At 43.6% G+C, this 27,210-nt stretch overlaps 1 protein-coding gene across 3 annotated transcripts in view; it reads left to right on the forward strand.

Moving 5' to 3' along the window:
• LOC148025907 (uncharacterized) overlaps positions 1-27,210 on the forward strand; it is a 166,179-nt gene that overhangs the window by 17,399 nt on the left and 121,570 nt on the right. For all 3 annotated transcript variants that reach the window (XM_087693165.1, XM_087693164.1, XM_087693166.1), the window contains one exon: positions 25,400-25,472. In XM_087693165.1, the coding sequence (XP_087549291.1) occupies positions 25,400-25,472 (73 nt within the window). The remainder of the gene's footprint in view (positions 1-25,399; positions 25,473-27,210) is intronic.

The following is a 27,210-nucleotide window of genomic DNA, read 5'->3' on the forward strand; positions in this document are numbered from 1 at the left end:
GAGGTCCTTGACTGTCAGATTGGTTTAGTGATTGCTTGTGGTGAGGCATAGCCTAGTGGCCTGTACCAGATGACAGTTTTTTTCGAGTTGACGGCCGAGGGGTTTGAGTTTCATTGCTCCCAAGCTTTAGTGGCTACATGAGAGTCTACGAGCAATGAGTGTCTTTGGTTTTTTCGCTTAGAATATCTTGGATTTGACTTTCTTTATGAGTTGTTGTGCTGACAGATGGTTGATGGCCTTCCCTCCTGAAGCTATCATGGGATGTCTGTAAAGCTTGTCAACTCGAGAAACAACATCGTATCCCATTCCTTTAGTAGTCTACACATAGAGCTAAGGCATCTTTTAGATTGATTCATGTCACTACCACCTTGAACATCGCATTGTACTTCTTTTTGATTGTGGATAATCATTCTTGTTACATGTGGGTGTACTTTGTCAAGCATAAGTCCGATGCCTTCATATATTTTTCTGCTTGGATGCTGCTGATGCATAACCAGATTGATCGTCATGTAGGATGCATGAGGAGTGATAGTGGAGGCAAGTTCACCTCCCAAGAGTTTTTGGAGTTTCTACAGGACCATGGTATTTCATGCTAGCTTAACTCTACTAACTCCCCTTCATAGAATGGAGTCTGTCAGAGTGCAGCGATGTGGAAGCGTAGGACAAGGACTGAGAGAAAGTGAACACAGAGAGAAGAGAGAGAGAGAGAAAAGGAGATAGTGTAAATGCAGAAAATATGCGGTGTAGTATGCTGTATAAGAGTGCAGAAATACACAAGGGGATAGAGAAAATATGTGCATATGTCTCCGACTTGATGACCTCGATCTCCGTCAGCCTAAGCACAGTCTGTCTCAGCCAACAGATCTTCAAGATTAGAATCTGAAATCATTGAAGAGTGAATAATAAAGTGTGTCACAAGAACCGGCTATAAATAGCGAAGAAATAATAAAAAACAGCATTAGGTCGGCTGCATTAAATGTAGCCGGCAGCAAAAATTTGGCCGACTGTGCATTCCGACTGCACTGCTGACGTGGCACCTTCTCTGATGTACAGTGGTGATGTGTCACTGACTGTCCAGGAAACGACTAGCTAACACTCCCTCTCAGATCTTGGACGGGTGAAAAGAGTGAGGGATCTGGAATGCTGTCGAAGAGGAGCTTGGGAAAGCGCCTTCGTAAACAAATCTGCAAGATTATCCTCCGTCGTGCGATACTTCACATCAATGGTCCCATCCAAAAGTTTCTCCCGAATGAAGTGATACTGGATCTCAATGTGCTTCGTGCGGGCATGGAATATTGGATTCCGTACTAAGGCAATGCAACTCTCATTGTCGCACCGCAAAAGAGTAGGACGAGTCTGGGCGCAGCCAAGCTCCTCCAACAATCTTCGAAGCCACACAACCTCACATGTGGTGGAAGACGCAGCCCGATACTCCGACTCAATAGAATAAAGGGCTACCGTGGGCTACTTCTTGCTACTCCAAGAGATAACACCTGTACCCAAGATAAAATAGTAGCCTGTAGTAGACCGTCGATGGTCCACATTGCCAGCCCAATCCGAGTCACTCCAACTTGCAAGAACCAGATTGGAAGCATCTGTACCTGCAGGATAAGAAATCCCTAAGTCAGAGGTCCCCCTTAAATATCGAAGAATCCTTAGGGCAGCCTGCCAATGCACCTGTTTGGGTTCTGTCATGAACCCTACCAAAAGACCCACAGCAAAACAAAGATCAACATGAGTGTTGAGAAGTGAAATCAAGGATCCAATCAACTGACGGTAGCATGAAGCATCCATCACGGGAGAGTTTGAGTGTGAAGTGGCCTTCCAATTCGGATCCATAGGAGTAGTAATGGGCCGACAAGTCTCCATCTCAAAAGTCACCAAGAGCTCCTGAATGTACCACTATTGAGAGATAAAAATCCCCCTCTGAGACTGATAAATCTCGTGACCCAAGAAGAAATGAAAAAGCCCGAAATCCGTCATCTCGAATGCCTGATGTAAAGCTGTCTTGGTCTCTCGGACCTTTTGTGCATGATCCCTTGTCAAAATCAAATCATCAACATACAATACAAACAACACACGACCAACCTCGGAAGTGTGCACATAAAGTTGCGGCCTTGGAGCGCCGGTATCCTAACTTTGACTGAAGAAACGAGTCAATCTTCTCGTTCCACGCACGCGGAGCCTGCTTGAGGCCATACAAGGCCTTCTTCAACTTGTAAACTTTTCCATCCGAGGATCCAAAGCCAGGAGGCTGCTCAACATAAATCTCCTCCTGCAAGTCACCATTTAGAAAGTCCGACTTCACATCCAACTGATAAACAGGCCATCTCCTATGGCCAGCCAAGGCAAGAACAGCTGGAATAGTCGCCATACGAGCAGTGGGGGCAAAAGTATCATGGAAATCAATGCTTGGGCACTGAGAAAAACCTTTAGCAACAAGGCGAGCCTTGTACTTGTCCCAAAGAACCATCGCTAAGGTACTTGGTCTTGAAGACCCACTTGACACCAATCACCTTCTTGTGAGAGGGACGAGGCACAAGAGACTAAGTGCCATTCCTCTCAATAGCCTCCAACTCGGCTTCCATGGCCTTCCGTCAATGATCAGACTGTAAAGCTTCCTTCACTGAAGTGGGCTCTTGATCTTGCATAACACGGGTCAGTAAACAATAGTTGGAGCAGACAAGCTCCGAAGAATGTGCCTGATTCCTTTGTGACCTCCGCAGTCCATCTTGCGGTTCCCACTCCTCAGGGACCCCCTTAATCCCTGAATCTCGGAGTGTGTCACGGGCCCAACGAGGAGGAGGACGAACCTCTCCCCGCCGTCGCTCTCCATCTGTTGAAGACTCACGAACATCCACCGGCGGAAGCTCCTCGGGGGTGGCCGGTGGAAGAGAAGACTCTGAATGCGAAGAAGAATCTCCATCAAGAGGCTATGGCTCCAAAGAAACTGTCTCGGGAGCCCAACTCTCCCCTGGATCTCCAAGGACAGGGTGCTCCTCACCCCCCTCTGTGGTTGGTACTTCCACGAACCGCACATCTCGGCTCGTGTAGACATCCCGCTTAATGGGATCAAACAAACGATAACCTTGGGATTGGGAGCTATAGCCAACAAAAACTTGTCGTTGGGAAGCCGCCTCGAACTTATCATGCTAAGTCTTCGGAATGTGCACATCAGTGTCACACCCAAAGATCCTGAAATAAGAGACATCAGGCTTAGTCCCGAAGTAAGCCTTAAAAGGTGTCATGCTGTCAACGGCGGAAGTGGGAGATCGATTAAGGATGTGAACAGCGGTAGCCATTGCCTCGGCCTATAGAAACTGAGATGTTTGTCGGTGCTCCATCATGGTGCGTGCCATCTCGTTCACACTTTGGTTCTTCTGCTCCAAAATGCCACTCTCTTGGGGAGTGTTGGTGTTGGCAAACTCCTGGTGAATGCCCCTATTTGTACAAAAACGAGCAAACTCATTAGACATAAATTCACCTTCCTTGTCTGAACACAAACTTTTCAGTCGTCGGCCAGAACGGTTCTCCTAAAAAAGAAGCCAATCCTTGAAATGAGAGAAAGCCTCCGACTTCAAAGTCAAGAAATAGACCCAAGCCATCCTGCTATAGTCATCTACGATCAATATGAAGTACAAGCTCCCCTTTAGGGACTTGGTCCTCATCGGGCCACAAAGATCCGTAGATACAAGCTCCATGGGTGAAGTAGACCGCCTAGAAGCTTTGGGAATCCCGATGCAGTTTCCCATGAATGCAGGAGACACATGGCTGATGGCTCACCACTATGTCTGGCAAGCCTTGGATAAACGGCCCTCGCGACGCCTTCCGAAGGTACTCGTAGTTCAGGTGGCCAAACCAAGCATGCCATAGCTCGGACTGTATCTGAGAAGTAAGAAGAAGAGAAGTAAGAGATGAAGAATAATTTAATTTGTGGACTCCATTCTCCTCATATCTTGCAGAGAGAACCTTCCTTGATCCACGATCAAGGACTCGAACAGTATCATTGTCAAACTCCACCAAGAGGCCAAGAGCACAAATCTTATGAACCGAAAGTAAATGATACCCCAATCTTGGCACATGCAACACCTCAGAGGTGTGGGTACCACCACGTCCATCTGGAATAAGCTGTATCTCACCCCGCGCAGCAATAGACACAGAAGAGCTGTCTCCAACGAATAGTAAAGTAATCGCCATGTCTTCGGAGGAAATAGGCTTTCCCGCATTTTGAACCTGCATCTGAAGCTGCCGAAGCTTGTTGATGTGTTCCTGAAGCGAAGAAGACTTATTCACGGATAAAGTCCGCATCTGCACCTCTAAAGAAACCCTCTTCATCAGGGTCATCCGGTTGTACATCTGGTCAAGCTCTAGCCATATCTCACGAGCCATCGTTAAGTGCTCGATGTGAGCTATCACGACGGTGGTGCAAGACAGAAACAGAAAAGATCGAATCTTGGCATTCAGTTTGTCCCAATGAGATTAGGCCTTGGTCAACTCCGCACGAGCATTGGAAGAGAGTTTGGACTCATCCCTCACCGAGGGTCTGTTAATCTCCTCCATCACCAGTTCTGCCAAATCATAAGACTCTAAAATGGCCAACATCATCACCCGCCAAATGCGGTAATTGCCACCATTAAGCTTTTGATCCGTTGGAAGAGCCAGTAGGACAAGAACCTTCTTGTCCATGATCGCATGGAACTCCAAATCAGTCTCTGTAGACATGTTAACCTGCAATACCTGCACAAACGCAAAAGCAGCCCCCTCTGATTGTGAAAACACAGCCTTCTAGGACTGATTCCTCTGCTAGCCAAACCTTCTTCACCCGCCGGAGGCGATGAAAAGGTAAAATCTGCAATGGAAGGTCTTAAACGCAGCCTTCCTTCCCTTTGAACAACAATAAAAGGCAGCAAATTCACCGATTAGACTCCTTTCCCGCACACCCACGCTTGCTTCAGCCTTGATCCGATGCGCAGCCCTCCCGCTCGCCCTCGAAACCTGGAAACGCAGCCTTGTGTCACGCTGAAATCTCCTCTTTAGATAGGTTCAAACCTCAGTCAGTCCATCTTCACCGCTCTTATACCATGTTAGAGTGCAGCGATACGAAAGCGTAGGACAAAGACTGAGAGAAAGTGAACATAGAGAGAAGAGAGAGAGAGAGAGAAAAGGAGACAACGTAAATGCAAAAAATCTGCGGTGTAGTATGCAGTATAAGAGTGCAGAAATACACAAGGGGGTAGAGGAAATATCTGCGTATGTCTCCGACTTGATGACCTCGATCTGTGTCAGCCCGAGTACAGTCTGTCTTAGCCAACAGATCTTCAAGATCAGAATCTGAAATCACTGAAGAGTGAATAATAAAGTGTGCCACAAGAACCGGCTATAAATAGTGAAGAAATAATAAAAAACAGCATTAGGTCGGCTGCATTAAATGCAGCGGACAGCAGAAATATGGCTGACTGTGCAGCCCAACTGCATTGCTGATGTGGCACCTCCTCTGACGTACGGTGCTGATGTGGCACTGACTGTCCAGGAAATGATTGGCTAACAGAGTCGTGGAGCGTAGGAACGAGGCCATCATGAATATGGCATGCTCTATGCTGTTCGTAACAAAGCTTTGTGAGTGCCTTTGGGTCAAGGTTGTTAACACTTCGGTGTACATCCTTATTTGGTGCCTCGACTGTGGCTCTTCCTCATAGGACTTTGTATGAGGTATTCTTTGGCTCTCAGTTTGTAGTTTTCCACTTTAGAGTCTTTGGGAGTCGTGCTTATACGCACATCCTTGATGAAAAATAAGCAAGCTCACTCGTTGAGTTGATCTCTTGATTTTGGTAGGATACGCCGAAGTGAAATCCTATTATGTGTTCAATCCTCGGACGAATAAGGTGATTGTTGGGAGAGATGCGTTTAATGAGAGGGACATTATGCATCTTTTGTACCAGATTCTATGCCCTTTCCTCACATTGTTGCTTTTGAGATCGTGTCTTTTGAGCCAGGTCTACTACTCGTCCTGACCGACCACATATTTTTCACCTCCCAGGCCCTCTCCGTAAGACCCATTACCTCGTTGGTACTAGTAGACCATGCAGGATTTGGGAATCCTTCCATTGGATTCCACTTTGGAGGGCCCTAGAAGATCTGTCTGACTTGCATCTCAGGCTTCATTTGCGTCACCGTGTACAGCTGATTACATAGCACATTTTGAGCCGAATAGTTGGTCGAAGACTCATTAATACCCCCAATGGCAAGAGGCCATGGAAAAGAAGCTAGAGACTATTGGCTGAAATGAGACTCGGACCTTGGTGGATCATTTGAGCCACAAAAAAGTCATTGGAACAAAGTGGATTTTTAGGACTAAGCTAAAAGTTGATAGAACCTTAGACAAGTACAAGGCTCACCTTCTAGTGCAAGGGTTTCGATCAAAGCAAGGTATTGACTATGAAGAGACCTTTGCTCCTATCATGCAATTGATAATATTTCGTCTGTCGGTTGCACTTGCCACTCACTATTGTTGGCCAATCTATTAGATGGAGGTTAAAAGTGCATTTTTGAACGATTATTTGGAGAAGGAAGCCTATACGGAGTAGCCTCCCGGATTCTTTTGTTGATCGGAAAGATAAGGTCTTTCGCTTGTGGAAATCTCATTACGGGTTGAAGCAAGCACCCGGTCTTGGTTCTAGAGGATGTATGAGTTCCTTAAGACTCATGCATACCATTCTACCCCTTATGACCTAAATTTATATCTCTGTAGTACTTCAGAGGGAGTCAGCTATATCTTGTTGTACATAGATGATTTACTTATCAATGGCTTTGATTCTACTGTCATAGTAGAAATAAAGGCTCAAATTTGATCTACTTTTGAGGTAATAGGCCTTGATTTGTTGTCTTATTTTTTGGGAATGAATGTAGTACTGTTAGTATTTTTGTGTCATAGTAGAAGTATGCTATTCAGTTAGTGGACCGGTATTGCACGGATTAGACATGGCTTGTGGCCATGCCTCTTGATCCCCTTATCCATCTTTCTAAAGATACCCTAGGTTAGGACTCAGCCCTTCGACGAGTACACCTGTAGGTGTTTGGTAGGGAAGCTTCTTTGGTTAATTTATACTAGGCCAGATTTAGCTTATATATTTCATTGCACATAAGATGTCACATTGGATCACATATCTTCGTGTTTTGAGATATCTGTGGTGTACCTATTCTTATGGCCTAACTTATGGATCTGGTTTATGTTTGTAGGGGTACAGTGACTCTGATTGGGTAGGAGATCCTAACACTTGGCATTCCCACCATGACAACTATCTTTTTACCTTGGGCACAATACCCATCTCTTGGGCCAATTGTAAGCAGGAGACGGTGGTGAATTCCACGACTGAGGTTGTGTATCGGGCTCTTTTTGATGGTACCATGGAGAATATCTACTTGAGGAGCTTATTGACGGCATTACACTTTCAAGGGGACTCTCTCGCCATTGTCTATTGCAACAACTAGAGTGCCATAGCCCTTGTGGGCAATCTGATCATTATACCACAGATGTGGCATATGTGGGGTCCACTTTGACTTCACTAGAGAGCAGGTTGAGTTAGGTATCATACGCCTAGAGTTTGTACCTTTCTTCGACAACCATGTATACATATTGACCAAGGTGATTAATCAGTCCCAGTGTTGTAGTACATTTTAATGAGGATCAGCTTGGGTATACCCTACTCTACTTCTTTAGATTGAGGGTGAGAGAGTGCTTCCCTCTTAAGCTTTTCCTTTCAGTTTGAGAGGGGGCGGGCTTTCTTCTCTTGGTGGTGATAAGATATTATTTACATTTTTTTTAAAGACATTCTTGTACATTGTACTTTGTATCTTCATTTGCATCATCGGGTTGATATGATTGTAAAAGGGTGCTTGGGAAAGTGAACAATTCCCCTGTGAGGGCACTATCCAAGTGGCATCGTTGCATAGCATTTTGCATAAGCATGCTCACACCTACATTGCCTCTTGGATAACTCTAGTGCATTGGCACTTTGTTCTATAAACATGCATCTGTGCACATTTATCCCTTTTCGATCTTTTTGAGTAGTTCACTTTGGATCCACCATATTTGTGGCATTGTACATGGCAATCTCCCTTGCTTGCTTAGCCTTGCTAGCTTACTTCCCATACATTTTTCTCTCTCTACACAACCCCTATATTTGCTACACATTCCACTAGCCTATTCCTTCGTCATCAACATTGAGTAGCAGTAAGAATAGCCTGTTTACTTTGTGAAAGCCTTTGGGTCTTGGCTACTAGTCTCTCGTCCGCCACCTTCCCTTTTTGAAACAATTATTATCAAAATCGCTCCCCCCCCCCCTCTCCCCCCTCTCCCCCCCCCCTCCCCCCCCCCCCTCCCCCCCGTCTCCCAAAAATAAAAATAAAAAATCACTATGGTTTCATCCGCCTTTCCAAGCCTTAATAGGCCATTGGGTAGCCGATGTGCACCCTTTGTTTGATACCCTAGCCTCTTTTGGGGTGACCACTTGGACTCCTTTGGTAAGATAACCATCGCCTTTGTAGTTTTGGTAGGCCACTGGGCAGCCATCGTGCACTCTTTGTTCAATGCCCTGGCTACTCTGGGGTGGGATGTGTTGGGGTAAAACCACATAAAAAGTAAACTACTCAAAAATTTGGATTGGCCTTCCTTTCTACCTCAGTTTTGGGGGCCAAGATTAGGTGTTGAGCTAACATAAGCATTACATGCTGAATTAGCCACTTAAATAATCCCAAAAACGCTTAATTAATAAAATCCCTACATTGGTGTGCGGTTCAAGAGAGTTTTAAAATGGTGCGTGATACAAGATCCTGAAACTTTCTATAAATAGGGAGGCTGCCCTCCATTCAGTCTTAATATTGTTTTTGCAGGTTTTAGGAGATGTATCTGTACTGCCCACATCCCATGCATGGAGGACATCTCAATGAAAGCTTCCCTTTACTATTTGCTATCATTTGGCACTTGATTCCAGCCTTCATCTCCATCTTCTGGCTGCTGCTATCATCAAGAGTTGGTGCCTACATCTTTGGAGTTTGCCTTTGTTGCTGTCATCATATTCTAGAGGTATCACTATCTTCCACACATTGTCGCCATCAGCCAAATATTTGCATTTGCTGAGTTTCTCTCTCCTCTAGTTATTGCCATCACCTTCTGCACAGCCTTCAGTCTCCAGTTGTCGCCCAATTTTTCTCTCTTCAGGTTCTTACACTTTTAGTCTTTCTCTCTTCTCACTGCTTGCCTGTATTAGATTCAACTTCCATAGTTGTGTTTGTTGGTTTTTGACTCTCGGAGGCTACCTTTGCTGCATTTCGGAATCCATTAGGAGTATGACACACTCTCCTGTTCAGCACCCTTGTCTCGGTCCTCGAGACATAAGAGTTTAGGGCACAATTTTCATTCATGTACGGTTTGTTTGCTGCATGAGCATTGTATATTCAGTATTCAGTTATTCATTCAGATTTCATTGTGTTCATTGTCTTTGAGTTACCCTAACCCTAAATGTGTTCTTTTGAGTTTATGCTTTGTTGTATAGTTTCATTTATGTTTTTGCGTTAAGGTATTTTTTCATAGCTGATAATGGTTTTAATGGAAAAATCCTGAATCTCTTTAGGTAGGCCACAACAATACTTTTCAATTTGCTCAGGAAGGGGGATAGCATGATAAGAAGTGACGGGCAACAACACCTCCCAAAACTTCTTATTATAGTGCTCCAAATTCTTGCATTGCAATGCATTGAAGTTATGCCATGCAGTCATTACATCAACTTCAAAGGTAACTCATCAATCATGTAGAAGCAAACATTTGCTTAAACTGAACCCAAGTTGACGGTGCTTTACCTTGCATCAAGAATATAGATTACCATTGCAATGCATTCCCTTTTAGAAAAGTAGCTACCTTTCGGATTTTTGAAGACTTTGTGAAGTTCCTTTGAGTGGGCTATATCACACTACTGAATGAAAGTCATTCTAAGGGTCCCACCAAGATGCTTGTGTCATATGGACTCCTTATCTTGGGTGAGCATATAATTATGAAGCTCTTGAGTTAATGGGGTCTCAAATATGATTTCACAATGATAATGATATTGATAGTGGCTTTAGGTCGTTGCCAGTGCCTGTGGTGTCCCTACACAAGTCGAAGGTACATTTCCACTGAGGATGGCAATGCCAATGACGACAATAGTAGTATCAATGGTAATTAGTTCAAGCTTTCTAGATGTGTCTGGTTTTTGGTCTAATTCTAGGTGTTTTCACTCAACAACGGGGCTCTCAATGTGAGATGGTGATGGGACGGTCTTTGGTTGGAATCTAGAGGCCAAGGTATTCTCTAAAAACGGTTGGTTGCTCATCACTCAAGACAAGGTTTGCGAGGCTCTCAAGCAATACTTCGTGCCACTAAGTCCAACTTGGTTTGTATTGGGTTGTCAAGGTTTTCTATATGGAAGCACTTAAGGCTTAATCCTAGACTCCCCCCCACGCCTCAAGTGGGTGTCTCTTGGACGACAGGAGCTTCAAATCCTAAGTCTCAAGGTATTGAAGTCTTGAACAAAAGGTCACAACTCGTATGTGACTCAAGAGGATGGGATAAGTGCATGTCGAAGGCACTTCAATCTTACTTGCAAGATACTTAACTTATTTCATGTGGTTGGTCGGTCTTCAAGGAGGGCTTCCATCACCCACAGTGGTCCATGATGTGTTGTCGTTAAAGGGTACCATTCACTTGGTCCTTGAAAATGGCCAAGAGTTTATTTTACAGGGTGTCAGATATGTACTTAGCATAAAGAAAAGTCTATTGTCAGTTGGGGAGCTTGATGTAAGAGGGTATATTACAATCTTTGGTGGTGGATTTTGGAGGGTCCAGAAGGGCTCTATGCTGATTGTTAAAGGCAACAAAAGGGGAACTTCGTATTATTTGCATTGTAAAGCATTACCTGGCAAGTTCTTAGCTATGGCTGAAGTTCATTCACAGATCGAGCTTTGGCACAAAAGACTTGGCTATATGAGCGAGAAAGGCCTTCAGGTTCTCTCTTCTTTAGGGAGATTTGATATAAAAGGCTTTGGTCTCGAATTTTATAACGATTGCATATATGGAAAGCATGTAAAGTCTTCTTATTACTTTGGTGTTGTTAAGAAGTCCAATGCTCTTGATTTAGTACACTCTGATGTGTGCACTATGCTTGTTAATTCATATGGGGGTGCACGGTACTTTGTCACTTTCATTGATGATTTCAGTAGAGAGTCATGGGTGTATGTGTTAAAGAGCAAAAATGAAGTTTTGGATGCTTTTAAAAGGTTTCATGCTTTTGTTACCACACAGAAAGGGCTTAAGTTAAAAGCTATAAGAATGGATAATGGGGGAGAGTATGTTTCTAATGACTTCAAAAAGTTTTGTGAGATGCATGGCATTAAGAGGGAGTTAACAACCCCATAGAATCCTGCATCAAATGGCGTGGGTGAAAGATATAATCACACACTTTGTGAGAGAGTTAGATGCATGCTGTCCATAGCTAATCTCATGCAGCATTTCTAGGGAGAGACTCTTACTAAGAACGGGAGCTATCATTTCATGTGTTTATTGTAATCACGGGTGCGAACCATGAATCCTAGATAACTGTTCATGTGCTAGATTGGGTGGAAGCCTATCATTTCATGTGTTTATTGTAATCACGGGCACGAACCATGAATCCTAGATAACTGTTCATGTGCTAGATTGGGTGGAAGCTTATTATTTTATGTGAAATATTGTAAAAACCTATCATTTCATGTGTGCAAACCTATGCCGAGATCCATTTCTCATTATTTCATGCATGCAAGCTTATCAATACCCTATCATGTAAGTCTACTCTCATGTTTCCTTAAATGAATGTAAGATCTTAAAATACTTAAGTATAGAGCCTAGATTTTTAAAAAACCTGGTTTTAATTTGGGGACGGAGGGACATTTGGTGTATTGGCCACTTCACGTGGACGGTCTTAATCTTCAAATCTCTTCTTCTTCTTCTTTCACTAACTCCCTTTCTTCTCCTCCTCTTCTCGCTCTCTCCTCCTCCTCTTCCCTCTCTTCCTTCTTTCTCTTCTCTCCTCTTCCACTACTTCTCTCTCTTCCCTCTTCTCCTCCTTCTTCTCCTTCTCTCTTCTCTCCCTTCTCTCCCTCTTCTCTCCTTCTTCCCTTCTTCTTTTCTTCTCCTTCTCTTCTTCTCTCTCTCCTCCTCCTCTTCTCTCTCTTCCTTCTTTCTCTTCTCTCCTTCTCTTCCACTACTCTCTCTTCTCTTTCCCTCTCCTTCCCTTCTTCTTCTTTTCTTCTCCTTCTCTTCTTTTTTTTCGTAAAAGGTAATTGTATTAATTACGAAAAAGGTACAAGTTTTCATGATTACAAGATACATGATGGCTCTACCCCATCTTGTGTAAAGAGCACACTATCTCTTTACAAGAACCAGATGACCTAAGAGTTACAAAGTTATGGCAAAGACGCATAGGAAATTGCCACATGCCAAGGACGTAAGTCCTCCCGAGAGAGCATGTCAGAGTGCCAGAGAAGATCTATCTGCCAGTACAAGAGACCCTTAAGCCTAGCAATATGCCGCTGAACATTATAGGCGGAATATAAAAGAAAAGCATTCCGAATGGTCCAGTTATGCCAACAGCCCCAATATCGAAGAAAGTGAAACACGATCCTCATATGTGGTTGTGTCGGTGCGGGGTATTTGGGCTGCACAAAAACCCAATCAAACGGGCGTAGCGATAAACCAACCACCGCTATCCAAACGGCTTCGCCAAACGGCTGACAAGAATGACCAGATTTTCTTGGCAATGGGGCAAGAAATAAATCGCTGACGGGTGGATTCCATAGTAGTGGTGCAAAAGAAACAGTTGCCGTTGGAGATTCGACGCTTGGAAAGAGATGAAGCAAGCGGAAGACCACCAATCATCACCCTCCAAAGAAAGACCTTATATTTGAAGAGTGTCTTGTTCAACCAGCCCTCCATCAGAGTTTCCCTCCACCATGATCGGGATTTACGCAATCCCCATAGAGTATTAGCTTTAGTAACCAGCGATTGATGATCTTTAATCAGAAGATGATACACCTGGTTAGCGGAAGCCTTTTCTAAATTCAGCCGGCCTGCAAAGTCCCAGTCCTGCCAGGGACGATCCGAAGCAAGGGCAGGAAAGGGGTGACTGCTCTGGAGCACCATCAAAAGCTGTTCCCATAAATGCGTGTATCCGCGAGGGATCCTGAAAAGCCTCCTGGCTGTACGAAAGGATATCAACACATTGCGACTGGCAAGGGTGGCATCCGCAACTGAAGTTAAGCCCAAACGTGCCATACGGTTGAATTGTGGTCGAAGCTCATGTTTACCTTCCCACGAAAGTAACCGTGAGACTGCCAACAATTCCAATTGAAAAGAATTAGTAGCTAAGCGATCCTCCGTTGGATGCCACTGAGCCTTCAGGAGGACGAGTCTCCAGGAACATACCAAATGGGCAAGCAGAGATGAAGAAGGACTGGAGAACCGAGAATCGGCATTAAGAACATGCCACCAAGAACTCCGGATTTGGGTATTACTATGTAGAAGCCTGTGATCCTCAAGAAAATAACGGGCTATAACGACCCACGGATGATGATTCGAGCACATGGCGCGAAAAAGAGACCAACGGAGTGCCAGTGTGACATTAATGTGACATTAAAAGTGATATTTAATGTCACATTAAGGTCATAAATATGGAATGTGACATTAAAAGTGACATTTAATGTCATATTAAGGTAAATCTAGGGGAACATGCACGAGAATGACCGTTCGGGCTCTTGGGCGCCCGAACGGGGTTAAGGGGAGCCTAGAGAGTAAGAGAGTCCAGGAATAGTAGGACTCCAGGAAATTGACGGCTGGCAAAGGAATCCGAGGGGGAGGGCCAGCACGGATCTAGGCGTGGTTGGGAGGAGAAGAATCACTCGTGCTCAGGGGTTTTGACGAAGCCATCTTACATTGGTATCAGAGCCTATGGCTCAACGATCAGATCCGTTGTCTATTAGAAATCGTCAGTTGTTCGTCAGATAATCAGTCGCCCGCCAGGTCGTCAACGTCTCGCAAGGTCGTGTGAGTACCAGGCGCCGTGAAAACGCGACGGCGCGACGGGCCGTGAAGGAAAAGAAAAAGTGAAACGTGCCAGGCGCCGTGAAAACGCGACGGGCCGTGAAGAGAAAGAGAAGAGACGTGCCACGTCACATTAATGTGACACGTTACGTTACGGGCAGAGAAAAGATAAAGCGTGGGGTCGCGAGGACCAGACCAGGCGTGGGACCAGACTAGGCGTGGAGTCGCCAGGATCAGACGTGGGGTCATGAGAAAACGTGACTCTGTCACGACTGCTGTTGACGGGTAATTGCGACTGCTCCTGAGATGGACATGATTGCGACTGCTGTGAGAGGGACAGAAAATGTCATATACGACTGAAGTCAGGAAATTGGATTTCCAGCATGATTACTTCATTGTTCTAATCCGGGAAGATACAATCTGTTTCTTACTCTTCGAGTTTCTTTCCGAATCAACAGCCACTGCCTGCCATTAAAAATCAGGGAAGTGCTTTACTTGTATGCAAATTTCTTATTTTTGCTTTCCAATTCCAGTGTATTAATGGCAGAAAAAGGGAAAGAAAGGGTAATGGAAAGTTCTAGTTCCGGGGATCAACCTATGGTAGATTCCCATGAACCAGACATACAAGAAGAACAATGGGAAGAATTTTTTGCTACGCGAGAGCAATTCGATGATCTTACTGCTCGTGTGCAAACTCAGGGGGTTCAAATGGAATTTTTAACCCAAACACTTACTGAAATAAAATCTCAATTAACTTTATTGTTGGAAAGAGATAAAAATAAGATAGAAACCTCGGATGTCCCATCTTCATCGAAAGATTTAGATGTGACTGTGCGAGATCCTAAGGAACCCCAACCTTACCATAAATTGAGGGATAATCCAGTTCTAAAGGATATGAAACCACCTCAATTTTACGGGGAGGAAAAAGATAGGAATAAAGACACAATCTTTAATTTCCTCCAAAAATGGGAAGATTTACATAAATTAAAAAATACCCCACCACATCTCCAAGCACTGGAGGCTAGTTTAACTTTGGGACCCAAAGCATATAAGTGGTGGCGAACTTTAAAGGAGGTGAATAAAATACCTGAAACTTGGGCTCAATTTGAATCCGTCTTTTTGAAAGAATTTCTTCCTGAAAATGAAATGGAAAGAAATTGGGAAGATTGGGATTATGTCAGACAAAAGGAAAGACCCCTGCTGACATATCTGGAGGAATATCGTGAGATAATCCTCAAACTGGAAGGAATAGATGAATTCCAAAAAACAAGAGGATTCATTAGGGGACTGGATAAAGCCTGTAAAAAGGAAGTAAAACGGAGTTTACCTAAGACGTTGGAAGAGGCAATTAAATTTGCATTAATTTATGAAGATAGTACGCGTCCAGGTACACTCACTAGTCTCACTGATATGGAGCCCAAGTCTAAGGAATTGGAAACCTCAAAATTTGTGGGCAAATTTAAAAGAAAAATGCCATTTTTCAAGGGTAAAAAACAACCTTTTGAAAAGAAACCATATATGAGGCCAAAGTTAAGTCCTGATGACTTTGATAAGGCCAAAAAAGAAAAATTGTGTTTTAATTGCCTATCCCCTAACCATGCTGCTTGGAATTGCCCTCAAAAGAAAAAGGGGGAAGAAAAAGGAAAGGATAAGGACAAGGGCAAGGGAAAAGAAAAACAAATCCATGTAGTGCAGACCTTAGAATTAAAGGGCCATGAAAAGTATAAATCTTTAGAGGTCTTGCACATGGATGTACAACATAAGTGTTGTATGTCAACTTCTATGTGGCAGCCTACTTTTGGGCCACATGATTTACTTAGAGTACATGGATTGATAGCTGGAAAACGGGTTAGAGTCATGATTGATGACTCTGCCACACATAATTTTATAAATTATGCACTTGTCAAAAAATTGAAACTTCCCCAACAAAACAGTGAGCATCAATATGTTGTTCGTATGATGCAAGGCCAAGACAATAAAATATGGGATACAATGGTATCCAATTTGGAAATTGAGATTCAAGGATATAAAGATAAGCTTGATTTCCAAATAATGAACATGGAAAGAGCTGATATTGCTCTAGGGAGGGAGTGGCTATGGGGATTGGAACCATCCTTAAAACGTAGCTATCACCATAATACACTGGAATTTGAAAGGGATGGTAAGACTTTTGTCATTCAAGGTGAACATGAAGTATCTGATAATCCTTTGTTGTGTTCTACTGAAGTTCAGAAGCTGCTAAAGAAGGAAGTTTGTGAGGTATATATGCTATGGTCTCTTCCTGTACAGAATACTTTTACTTTCTGTAATATAAAGCAACAATTTTCTTATGTTTGTGAGTTGAATGTTAATAATGAATTGAATAGTTTGTTAGATGATTTTAAAGATGTGTTTCCTTCTGATTTACCAAGTGGCCTTCCACCAGATAGGGGTGATATAAATCACCCAATTGATATAAATAAGGATACACACCCAATTTCAAAACCACCGTATAGGTTAAGTGAAACACAGCATCAAGAAGTTGAAAGACAAATTAAGGATTACCTGGATAAAGGGTTTATTCAACCTAGTAATTCACCTTGGGCTTCACCAATTTTATTGGTAAAGAAAAAAGATGGTTCTATGCGACTTTGTGTTGACTATAGAGCACTTAATAAAATAACGGTGAAGAATAAATTTCCTATGCCCAGAATGGAAGATCTTTTTGATCAATTGCAAGGGGCAAAATTCTTCACAAAGATAGACTTAAGATCAGGCTATCACCAAATAAGAATTAAGGCACAAGATGTTTCCAAGACGGCATTTCGTACTAGATACGGGCATTATGATTTTTTGGTGATGCCTTTTGGCCTCACTAATGCACCAGCTACCTTTATGAAGCTGATGAATAGTGTTTTACGGTCCTATCTAGGACATTTTGTAGTAGTCTTTTTGGATGATATCTTGATCTTTAGTAAATCAAGAGAAGAACATTTGGAACACTTACAATTAGTATTCCAACTGTTAAGAACACATTCCCTTTATGCGAAGAAAACTAAATGTGAATTCTTTGCACAAGAGGTCAAATATCTAGGGTATATTATCTCGAAAGAGGGAATCAACATGGATTCAGAAAAAGTAAGGGCAATTATTGAATGGCCACCTCCAAGGAACCTGGAAGAGCTGCAGATCTTCCTAGGTTTATCTGGATTTTATCGTAGATTCATTCGAGATTATGCCAAAATAGCTGTTCCAATGACAGACCAACTAAGGAAAAGGGAAAAGTTTTAATTGGGGAACAGACCAAAATGAAAGTTTTCAAAAACTTAAGGTAGCTATTGCTACAGCTCCAGTACTATTAATAGTGGATCCCAACAAACCATTTGTGGTTGAAGCTGATGCCAGTGATAAGGGAATAGGCGCGGTCTTATTACAAGAAGGTCGACCAGTTGCTTTTGAAAGCAAGAAATTAGATCGTGCAAAACAGAATTATTCTGTTTATGAGAGGGAGCTGTATGCAATAGTACATGCAATGAAGAAATGGAGGCACTATTTGTATGGTGCCAAACTTTTGATTTTATCGGATCATGAAAGCATTAAGTGGCTTAATGATCAACCAGATTTACACGGGCGTAAAGCCAGATGGGCCGAACTCCTCCAAGAGTTCGACTATGAGATCAGATATAGAAAAGGAAAGTATAATATAGTAGCTGATGCACTCAGCAGAATGCCCATCATTAATGAATTGAGTTTTACTCAGTTCACTTCCAACTTGCTTGAATCTTTAAAAGGGAAATGCCAGGTTGATCCGGCATATTCCAACATATGGGAAGCAATAAAAAATGGGGATCCAACTGAAAGTGCTTCTACTGAGGAAGGAATATCTGAGGATGTTCAACAAGGAAATGGAGCATTAGGGGTTGCTCAAACTGGATTCAAGTGGAAGAATTTTACCATTGATAATGGTTATTTACTCTACAAGGGTAGGGTATGTGTCCCGAAAGATACAGAAATAAGGCGCCAGATACTCTTTGAGTGTCATGATACCCCTAGTGCGGGACATCGAGGAGTTAATAAGACTTATAGTCTTATTAAAAGGCAGTTCTATTGGCCTGGAATGAATAAGGACGTCCTTGACTATGTGGTCAAATGTAATAAATGCCAGGTTAATAAAGCTGAAAAATTAAAAATGGGAGGACTTCTCCATCCATTAGAAATTCCTTCGGAAAAATGGGAGAGTATCTCCATGGACTTTATTGTTGCTCTACCTAGAACACAGAGGGGGCACGACTCTGTGTGGGTGATTGTGGATAGGTTAACCAAAATGGCTAGGTTCATTCCAACTTCAACTGATGTTAAAACACCAGAATTGGCTAGATTGTTCGTAGAGAACATATACCGATTGTATGGCCTTCCGGCAAATATAGTTTCTGATCGGGATAGAAAATTTGATAGCCATTTTTGGCGTGCGGTATTTAGGAAATTGGATACTAAACTTAGCATGAGTACGGCGGATCACCCGCAAACAGATGGGCAAACTGAAAGGGTTAACCAAATTCTTGAAGATATGCTTAGGGCATATGTAAGTAAAAGGCAAACTAATTGGGAAGAGTATTTGCCGATAGCAGAGTTTGCATATAACAGTGCCAAGCACTCTTCCACTGGATATAGTCCATTTATGTTAATGTATGGATTTCAGCCCAGAGCTCCTTTTGCAGTAGGACTGCATAAGGAAAGGGTTCAGGCAGCTAAAGATTTTTTGGAGGATATGAATAGTATGTTAAAATTTGCTCAAGAAAATATTCAAAAAGCTCAAAATCGAGCTAGAGCATATGCAGATCCTCACCGAAGAGACATCTCCTTTGAAGAAGGAGAATTGGTCTATCTTAAGGTGCCTGAACAAACTAAAACTATGAAAAAGGGACATTGTCCAAAGCTTTCACCAAGGTATTGTGGTCCTTTCATAATACTTAAAAGGGTGGGAGAATTGGCTTACAAGCTCCAACAACCTGCTGGTAGTAAAATACATCCAGTTTTTCATGTAAGTAAATTAAGGAAGAAGCTGGGTGATTTGGATAATCTAATCTTAAATGATGATATTGAGGAGTTATTCTATGACCAATCTAATCCACATGAACCAGAAAAAATATTAAATGTTCGTAATAGACGAACGAGGAATACTATTTATCAAGAATGTTTGATTAAGTGGAAAGATTGTTCAGAAGAAAGCTCAACATGGGAGCGAGTAAGTACTTTAAAGAAAAGGTTTCCCGATTTACAGTTAGACCTTCCAAGTATCGTTTTCGAGGACGAAACCGATTCTTAAGGGGAAGGAAATGTGACATTAAAAGTGATATTTAATGTCACATTAAGGTCATAAATATGGAATGTGACATTAAAAGTGACATTTAATGTCACATTAAGGTAAATCTAGGGGAACATGCACGAGAATGACCGTCCGGGCTCTTGGGCGCCCGAACGGGGTTAAGGGGAGCCTAGAGAGTAAGAGAGTCCAGGAATAGTAGGACTCCAGGAAGTTGACGGCTGGCAAAGGAATCCGAGGGGGAGGGTCAGCACGGATCTCGGCGTGGTTGGGAGGAGAAGAATTACTCGTGCTCAGGGGTTTTGGCTCTGATACCAATGTAAGATGGCTTCGTCAAAACCCCTGAGCACGAGTGATTCTTCTCCTCCCAACCACGCCTAGATCCGTGCTGGCCCTCCCCCTCGGATTCCTTTGCCAGCCGTCAACTTCCTGGAGTCCTACTATTCCTGGACTCTCTTACTCTCTAGGCTCCCCTTAACCCCGTTCGGGCGCCCAAGAGCCCGGACGGTCATTCTCGTGCATGTTCCCCTAGATTTACCTTAATGTGACATTAAATGTCACTTTTAATGTCACATTCCATATTTATGACCTTAATGTGACATTAACTATCACTTTTAATGTCACATTAAATATCACTTTTAATGTCACATTAATGTCACAGCCAGCATATGAGTTTGGGCATCTAAAATAGCCTCTCCATCCATGCGTTTGGGGGTGCATGCATGTGACCAAGAAATCCAAGAAATGCTTGCATGCAAGGAATCCTTCCATAACATGAAACGAATAGACTGAGTAAGAGCATTCAGTATAGTAGTAGTCCAGGGCAGCAATGGCAAGAAATATGTGAGCATTGGTAACATAATTGTCTGGGCTACTTTGAGGCGAACATGGAAGGGCCAGGCCTGATACTTCCAATACAGAAACTTAGCCGACAGTTTCTGTGAAATCCACTGTAGTAGCTGCTTTGGGGGAACATCAACACCCAAAGGGTACCCAAGGTGCTGACAATGGAGCCATGGGGAATAACCATACCCTGCCAGTCCAATGACTGCAAATCCGACTCCGTGCAGCTGAGAATGGCTGATTTCAAAGCATTGATGCGAAGACCGGAAGCCTGACCAAAGAGAGCCCAAACATCTAATGCTTTGCGAAGGTTGTCCTTGTCCGCATGCAGAATCATAAAGCTGTCATCAGCCAAGGATTGACTAATGAAGTGCTGTCCAGAAGGAAGTGACAATCCAGCCAACTGAGTAGAAGCTGCCATATGAGATAACATCGAAAGAACTGGATGAGTCGCAAGGGCAAAGAAGAGAGGGCTCAAAGGGCACCCCTGTTTGACAGAGGCCTTCTCTTCTTCTCTCTCTCCCTCTTCTCTCCTTCTTCTCTTTTTCTCCCTCTCCCTCTTGTCTTCTCCTTCCCTTCCTTCTCTTCTCCTCCTCTCTCTTCCTTTTCCTTCTCTTCACCTCCTTTTCTGCTCATGGGGGGGGGGGGGTGGGATTTCTGATGTCATGCCAGGTGGGAGGCAGCGCCTGCACAGGGGCTGCCTCCCACCTGGCATTGCAGCACGGGGGGGGGGGATTGCAGGACGGGGGCTTCTGCAGACGATGGAGGAGGGGGGGGGGGGGGGGGCGGTGCTCTGCAGCCTACAGCCGTTGGAGGGGGCTGCTGTCTCTGAAGGAGGGAGGAGGGGGCCGCTGTCTCTGAAGGAGGGAGGAGGGGGAGGTTTTATAGAGGGGGTCGTTGCCACCTACGACCTGCATGCCCCCCCAGCTCCCACACGTCCCCTCCCTTCCTCTCTCCCCCCCCCCCCCCCCCCCCCCCCTCCCCGCTCTCTCTCTCCCTGCCATGCCACGGCAAGGGAAGAGAGAGGGAGAGAGAATTAAAAAAAAAAAAAAAGGGAGGGGGGGGACTGTTCCTATGGAGGAGGCCCAGGGGAGCACGGGGGGGGGAAAAAAGAGACATTACAGCAACACCTTATGAATACTATGATTATTGATTGTTAATTAAAGACTAATATATGGTATGTAGATTCAGGTGTCTCTAACCACATGACTTCTCATGGAGAGTGGTTTAGAGAGAGAAACAGTCCAGAGTCTCTAGGCTATGTGGAGATGGGGAATGATACAACCTACCCTATTACTCATGTTGGAAATGTTCCTTTGAGTATATAGGATGGGAAAACTAAGTGCTTGGCTGATGTGCTGCATGTACCAAATATTACAAAAAACCTGATTTTTGTTGGTTAGATAGTAGAACAGGGATTGCAAGTTTAGTTCACATTTGATGGTTGTTATATAGAAGATCTAAAAAATGATTTTAGATTGATTGCAAAAGTGAAACGTGTTGTCAGATTGTTTACTCTTGATGTAAGTTTGCATGAAATGAATGCTGCCATGTTTGCATAGGGCTTAGGTATTGTGGCTGATATTGAAATTTGGCATAAGAGAATTGGTCATGTAAATGTGTAGTGGTTGAAAGACATGCAGTCAAAACAGATTGTGGATAGCTTGCCCAAGTTTAGGGTTGATGGCGGAGTTACAAGAGGAAGTTTATATGGAGCAGCCACCTAGTTATGTGAATGAGAATTATCCAGATTATGTATACAAGCTTCATAAGGCCATGTATGGGTTGAAGTAAGCACCTAGGACATGGCATGATAGGATTGCAGAGTACCTTGGCATTGAATTTCGTAGAGTACAGGCTGATTACTCACTCTATGTATGTGAGAGTGATGCCGGTATTGTGGTCATTGTTATATATGTGGATGATTTGATCATTGTGGGTGATTCTGAGACGAAGATTGACAATGTGAAGAGTCTTCTTAAGGTTGAATTTGAGATGAAGGATTCAAGAGAGCTGTGCTATTTTCTTGGCAAAGAGATAATCAAGACTCCAGAGGGTATATGGTTATTACAAAGACAGTATGCATTGGATGTGTTAAAGAAGTACGGTATCATTGATTGCAAGCCACATAGATAGTATGTGTTGGATATGTCGAAGAAGTATGGTACGGCTGATTGCAAGCCTATTTCTATATCTTTAGATGTTAAGGCTAAGCTTAGTGCACATGAGGGTGACTTGATTGAGGATGTGTAACTAGCCATCCTTCTCGGATAGGGTGGTAAATATCCTGATTAAGCACTATTTATAGCAATTAACAAATTCACAGAACTGAAATGCACACTTTACCATATAATCTTGGACATTGGACATCTTGTTGGCCCCAAAACTAGCGTCCCTTTAGGTATTTATTTGACTTAATTGAAGAAGAAGTTGATGTACAATGGGATTCTCCCAATCCCTTTTGGTATTCCAACTCCCCTTGCTGTCCAAAATGACTAGCAAGTTTTCAATTTGATTTGCACCTTGATTCTGGTAGTTAATTGGCCTTCACCTGCTTTGATGGAGATGGAAAATGCCCCCAAACTCATTGACTTGCTGGTCTCTCCACCTGAATTTGATTGAAAACAGCTTCAGCCCTGTTGAATCCAAGTCTCGGAGCTTCCAATTATTGGCATGCTTCTCGAGGTTGCTGGTAAACCCTAATTTCTGTTTGCAAATTAGGTTTACAGTAGAGAAATCTGAAATTTCTCAGCCTCTGGTGATCTCAATGCTGTAATCTTTGGAGCAAGGCTGTAGAAAGATGAGAGAGAATGCTGAGGAGAAAGAAAATTTAGACTTTTTTCTCGAAGAACTGAAGAAAATATGTCATTTAGTGCTACTACCTTGTCTCAACAGCTTGTAGATGCAAAAAACTGAAGAAAATCAGTCATTTACTGCTTTGCCTTGTCTTAATAGCCTCTAGATGCTGTCACTTGCTGTTGATTGGTCTGCTCGTGCCCCATGGATGCCTCGAAAGGTCCTCCAATGGCTGCAAATCAGACCAACAGTATCTCCTCCCTCTCTCTTGCAGGCTGAATACACTAAAAATGCCTCTCTCTGGTCTCTAAAGACGTTTTTCAGTCTTGCATGGGCATTTTTGACAAGTGGTAACCTTCCCAAATGGTTTTTTCAGCATTATCCATAATCAAGTATTAATTTTCAATATTTAAATACTGAAAATTAATCTAATAATTTCATTCTTGAGTATCTCTACACCATCTTTGATCATCAGATTGGCATTAAGTACCATTAAACGCTACTTCTCTAGTGTCACCTACTGACACTTATGGCCAAATGAACGACCTAGACTAACAACTGGCACCAGATACCACCAAGTACCTTTGTGGCATAACTTATAGTAACTTTGCCTTTGACATCCCGTGATTGCCTCAGGTTTCGGGCTCGTAAATTTACTCTAACCCCAGTTACACCTTACATGTGCAACATTTACTCAACCATGTGATTAAAAATTACTCCACATGTTAAGTGAGGTTTCAAAAATACATGTCCTCATGACAGGATGCCACTATATATTAGAAGATTGTGGGTAGCCTTACCTATTTGATGATCACTCGGCTAGACCTAAACTACATAGTTGGTTTGGAGAGTTAGTTTATGTAGCTTCCACAAAAGCCACATTTGGATGCAGTGCGGCGCAGATTGCGCTATGTCAAGTCCACATTGGACTATGCCTTATTCTATAGTGCAAGTGCACGATTGGATTTGCTTTGGGTTGGTAGTATTTTAGACAGGAGATCTACCAGTGGTTTTATTTTTTCTTTGGGAGTGCTATTGTTACTTGGAGTAGTAAGAAACAATTGACAAATACCTTGTCTAGTATAGAGGCAAAGTACAGAGCTGCAATTGCAACATGTTAGGTAGCTTGGCTATGCAAGCTACTTGGTGATTTGGGGATGCACATGGACAAGAAGGCTATCATCTACTGTGATAACGTTAGTAGCATTCAATTGGCTAGGAACCCAATGTATCATGTAGAGATCCATGACCATTTCATTTGGAAGCGGGCTCTAGGAGGTGATATTGACTTGGTTTGTGTTAGTACGGAGGATCAAGTTGCTGACATTTTCACCAAGATCTTGAGAGTTGAGAAGCTTCAACGCTTGAAGACTATGCTTGGAGTTCACGAGCTTATACTGAGATCGAGGGGGGAGTATATGTCGAGCTCTATATGAGCTGGCATCCATTATGTGCCTTGGTGATGTGGCACAACATTATTTACTAGCATGTTAGATGACCGATATGAGGATAAGCAAGTGATTCTACTGCTAGACTACACCCATGTAGTCTATCCTTGGTTATGGCATGTTGATTGTGCCAGCTCTTCTTTCCTAGCGGGTTCACACTTAGTGGCCACGTGCATAAGCAAGTGATTCTACAGCTAGACTACACCCATGTAGTCTATCCTTGGTTATGGCACATTGATTGTGCCACCTCTTCTTTCCTAGCGGGTTCACATCTTAGTGGCCACGTGCACATACATTGTGGTACTTTCATATTAGTCTTTTCTCATGTTATAGACTTAGTTCTTTTGTGTGGAAGAAGAGAAACGAAGAAGAAGATTTATCCCTATCTCTCTGTGTGCCTAAGTCTCCATTGCTTTTGTATGCGTGCTCTTAGTCTCTTTATCTCTCTTCTCTCATCTGTTTTCTGCTAGTAGATGTGGGTATGGTAGGAGAGGCTGGAGAAAGAGGTTGCCAAATGGCAAGCTGGAGGAAGCTTCAAGGTCTAGCATCACTGAACAGTAGCAGGTGGTGGTGTCATAGTGGCTGGGGCTGTTTTTTCACCATCCAAGATCCAAAGAACCAGAAGTCATGCAATATATTCATTTGAATCCATCTATCTTTATTGAACTGCTGTATAGGACTCCCTTTAAGAGTGGCCAGCCAGCTTGGTACATTGTCTTATTGGCTTGTCTTTCCATTTTTTGTACCCGAGGTCTCTGTTTGTATTTTTCACATTGCTTTTATAGATGAGGTAGTGTTTAAAGAACTATTTTTGCTTCGAAAAACAAGAACAGGATTATATCTATCGCGAATTTTGAATCAATAAAAAGAAAGGCAATATATTGAAGGTTGCTTTATGTATTGCAGGTATTGGACTGCAACAAGTTTGGAAGGGTCCCCATATTATGGTATGACTTCAAACGGAAGCTTCCCAGCCCAAGTAAATTTCTGCACTGAAAACCTCAGTTTGTTCAAGGTTGGTTTGTTAAATGCAAAGTTGGTCAAATCGTTGAATCCACCTTTTTGACCATAGAATAACCAACGAGGAACATTTTAAATGTCCAGAACTTTGATAAATTATGTATCTATGGTCTAGGAACATTTCTCACAAGGTTTCAACTCTATTTGTTGCCTTGTTGTGCTACACTTGTTTGAATCCACAAACATATAACCAGCCTCTTTGAAGATGACCACAACCAGCCCAAGAGAGAGAATGGAGGTCACTGAATCTGTTGAGTGTCTAGCCCCAAAAACAGCAGCAGCCTGAATAGGTGTGGATCCAAAAACTGGCTGATCTGCTGCCAATAATACCAGAACACTGATCAGTCTGACCTGCTGCCATAAATGGCAAAAATATTGGCTGCCTGGCTGCCACGTGGTAGGCTGGAAGTGCACCTCAAAATAGGGCATGAAAATGACCATGATCTGGCTGGAAATGACCACAAACTGTTGAGCAGCACAAATGCACACATGCATAACACAAAAGGAGTGCCAGAGCTCCTTTGTCTTTGTCAGACATTGATAGAGCTTACAACCATGAGATAACATGCATGAAACACTGAATGCTAACACCCCCTCTCAGTCCAAGGAGTGGCTGCAAGCGTAGGAGGTGCATGTGATGAAGCATCAAAGACTATGGAAGGGGCTTTGTGAAGATGTTTGCTGCATTGTCTGTAGTGGGACAGTAGACCACCTCTAGCTTGGAATAAGAGATGTGTTGATATTGAACCTCTATATGCTTTCTGCAGGCATGAAACACGGGGTTCTTTGCAAGAGCTAGAGCGGTTTGATTGTTGACCTGAAGTAGTCTAGGTTCTACCCACGGAAATCCAATCTCTGTAGACATGTGGTGGAGCCGTATTGCCTCTTCAGAGTGGTAAAACATAAAGCTGGATACTCTACATCTGCCATTATTCTGTGAGAGTGCAACGGAAGAAGGAACATGGAGAGAGAGAGAGAGAGAGAGAGAGAGAGAGAGAGAGAGAGAGAGAGAGATGGGAATAACTGGGTGGATCAGGAATCTATAGAGGAGGATGCTATGAGAGAGAGAGAGAGAGAGAGAGAGAGAGAGAGAGAAACGATGGGAGCGATGTCGGACCCTGGCACCCCCGTGACCTAACCGGGCCTGCCGCCGAATCCTGCCGTTGACCACGCTGCCGTCGTCTGTTGCACGCCGTCGAATCCTGCCGTTGACCACGCCGCCGTCTTCTGTTGCACGCCAGGTCGCCTGGATCTGCCCCATCGTGACCTGCACCCCGTTTCGTCGCCCGTCTGCTGCGCGTTGTTGGCGCGTGGCTCTGGTCGCGACTGAGCCCACCAGGCAGTCCCGTTGCCTCTGCACGCCTGCTGCACAACAGGTCGAGGCCTGGACTTGCGCCGTCGCGACCTGCACCTTGCTTTCTCGTCCGTCTCCTGCGCGCTGTTGGCGCCTGGCTCTGGTCGTGACTGAGCCCGTCAGGCAGTCCCCTCGCCTCTGCTCGCCTGCTGTACAACTGGTTGATTCGTCAGGCGGCGCCACTTCTCCTGAAATACGAGCTAAGGCAGCCGAGAGCGAGAGAGAGAGGATCGCCTAGACCTGCGCGCCGCCTGGAGACCCATCTGACGACTGCCGCCTGACGACTTCTTCAGAGAAAAGACAGCAGTATGGCTGGCCTGGATATGGATTTTCTTGACCGGAC

This window comes from Lygodium microphyllum, chromosome 14 (genome assembly GCF_053477565.2).
Source record: "Lygodium microphyllum isolate KBCC chromosome 14, Lygodium_microphyllum_v1.1.10, whole genome shotgun sequence".
In the NCBI taxonomy this organism is placed as follows: Eukaryota; Viridiplantae; Streptophyta; class Polypodiopsida; order Schizaeales; family Lygodiaceae; genus Lygodium; species Lygodium microphyllum.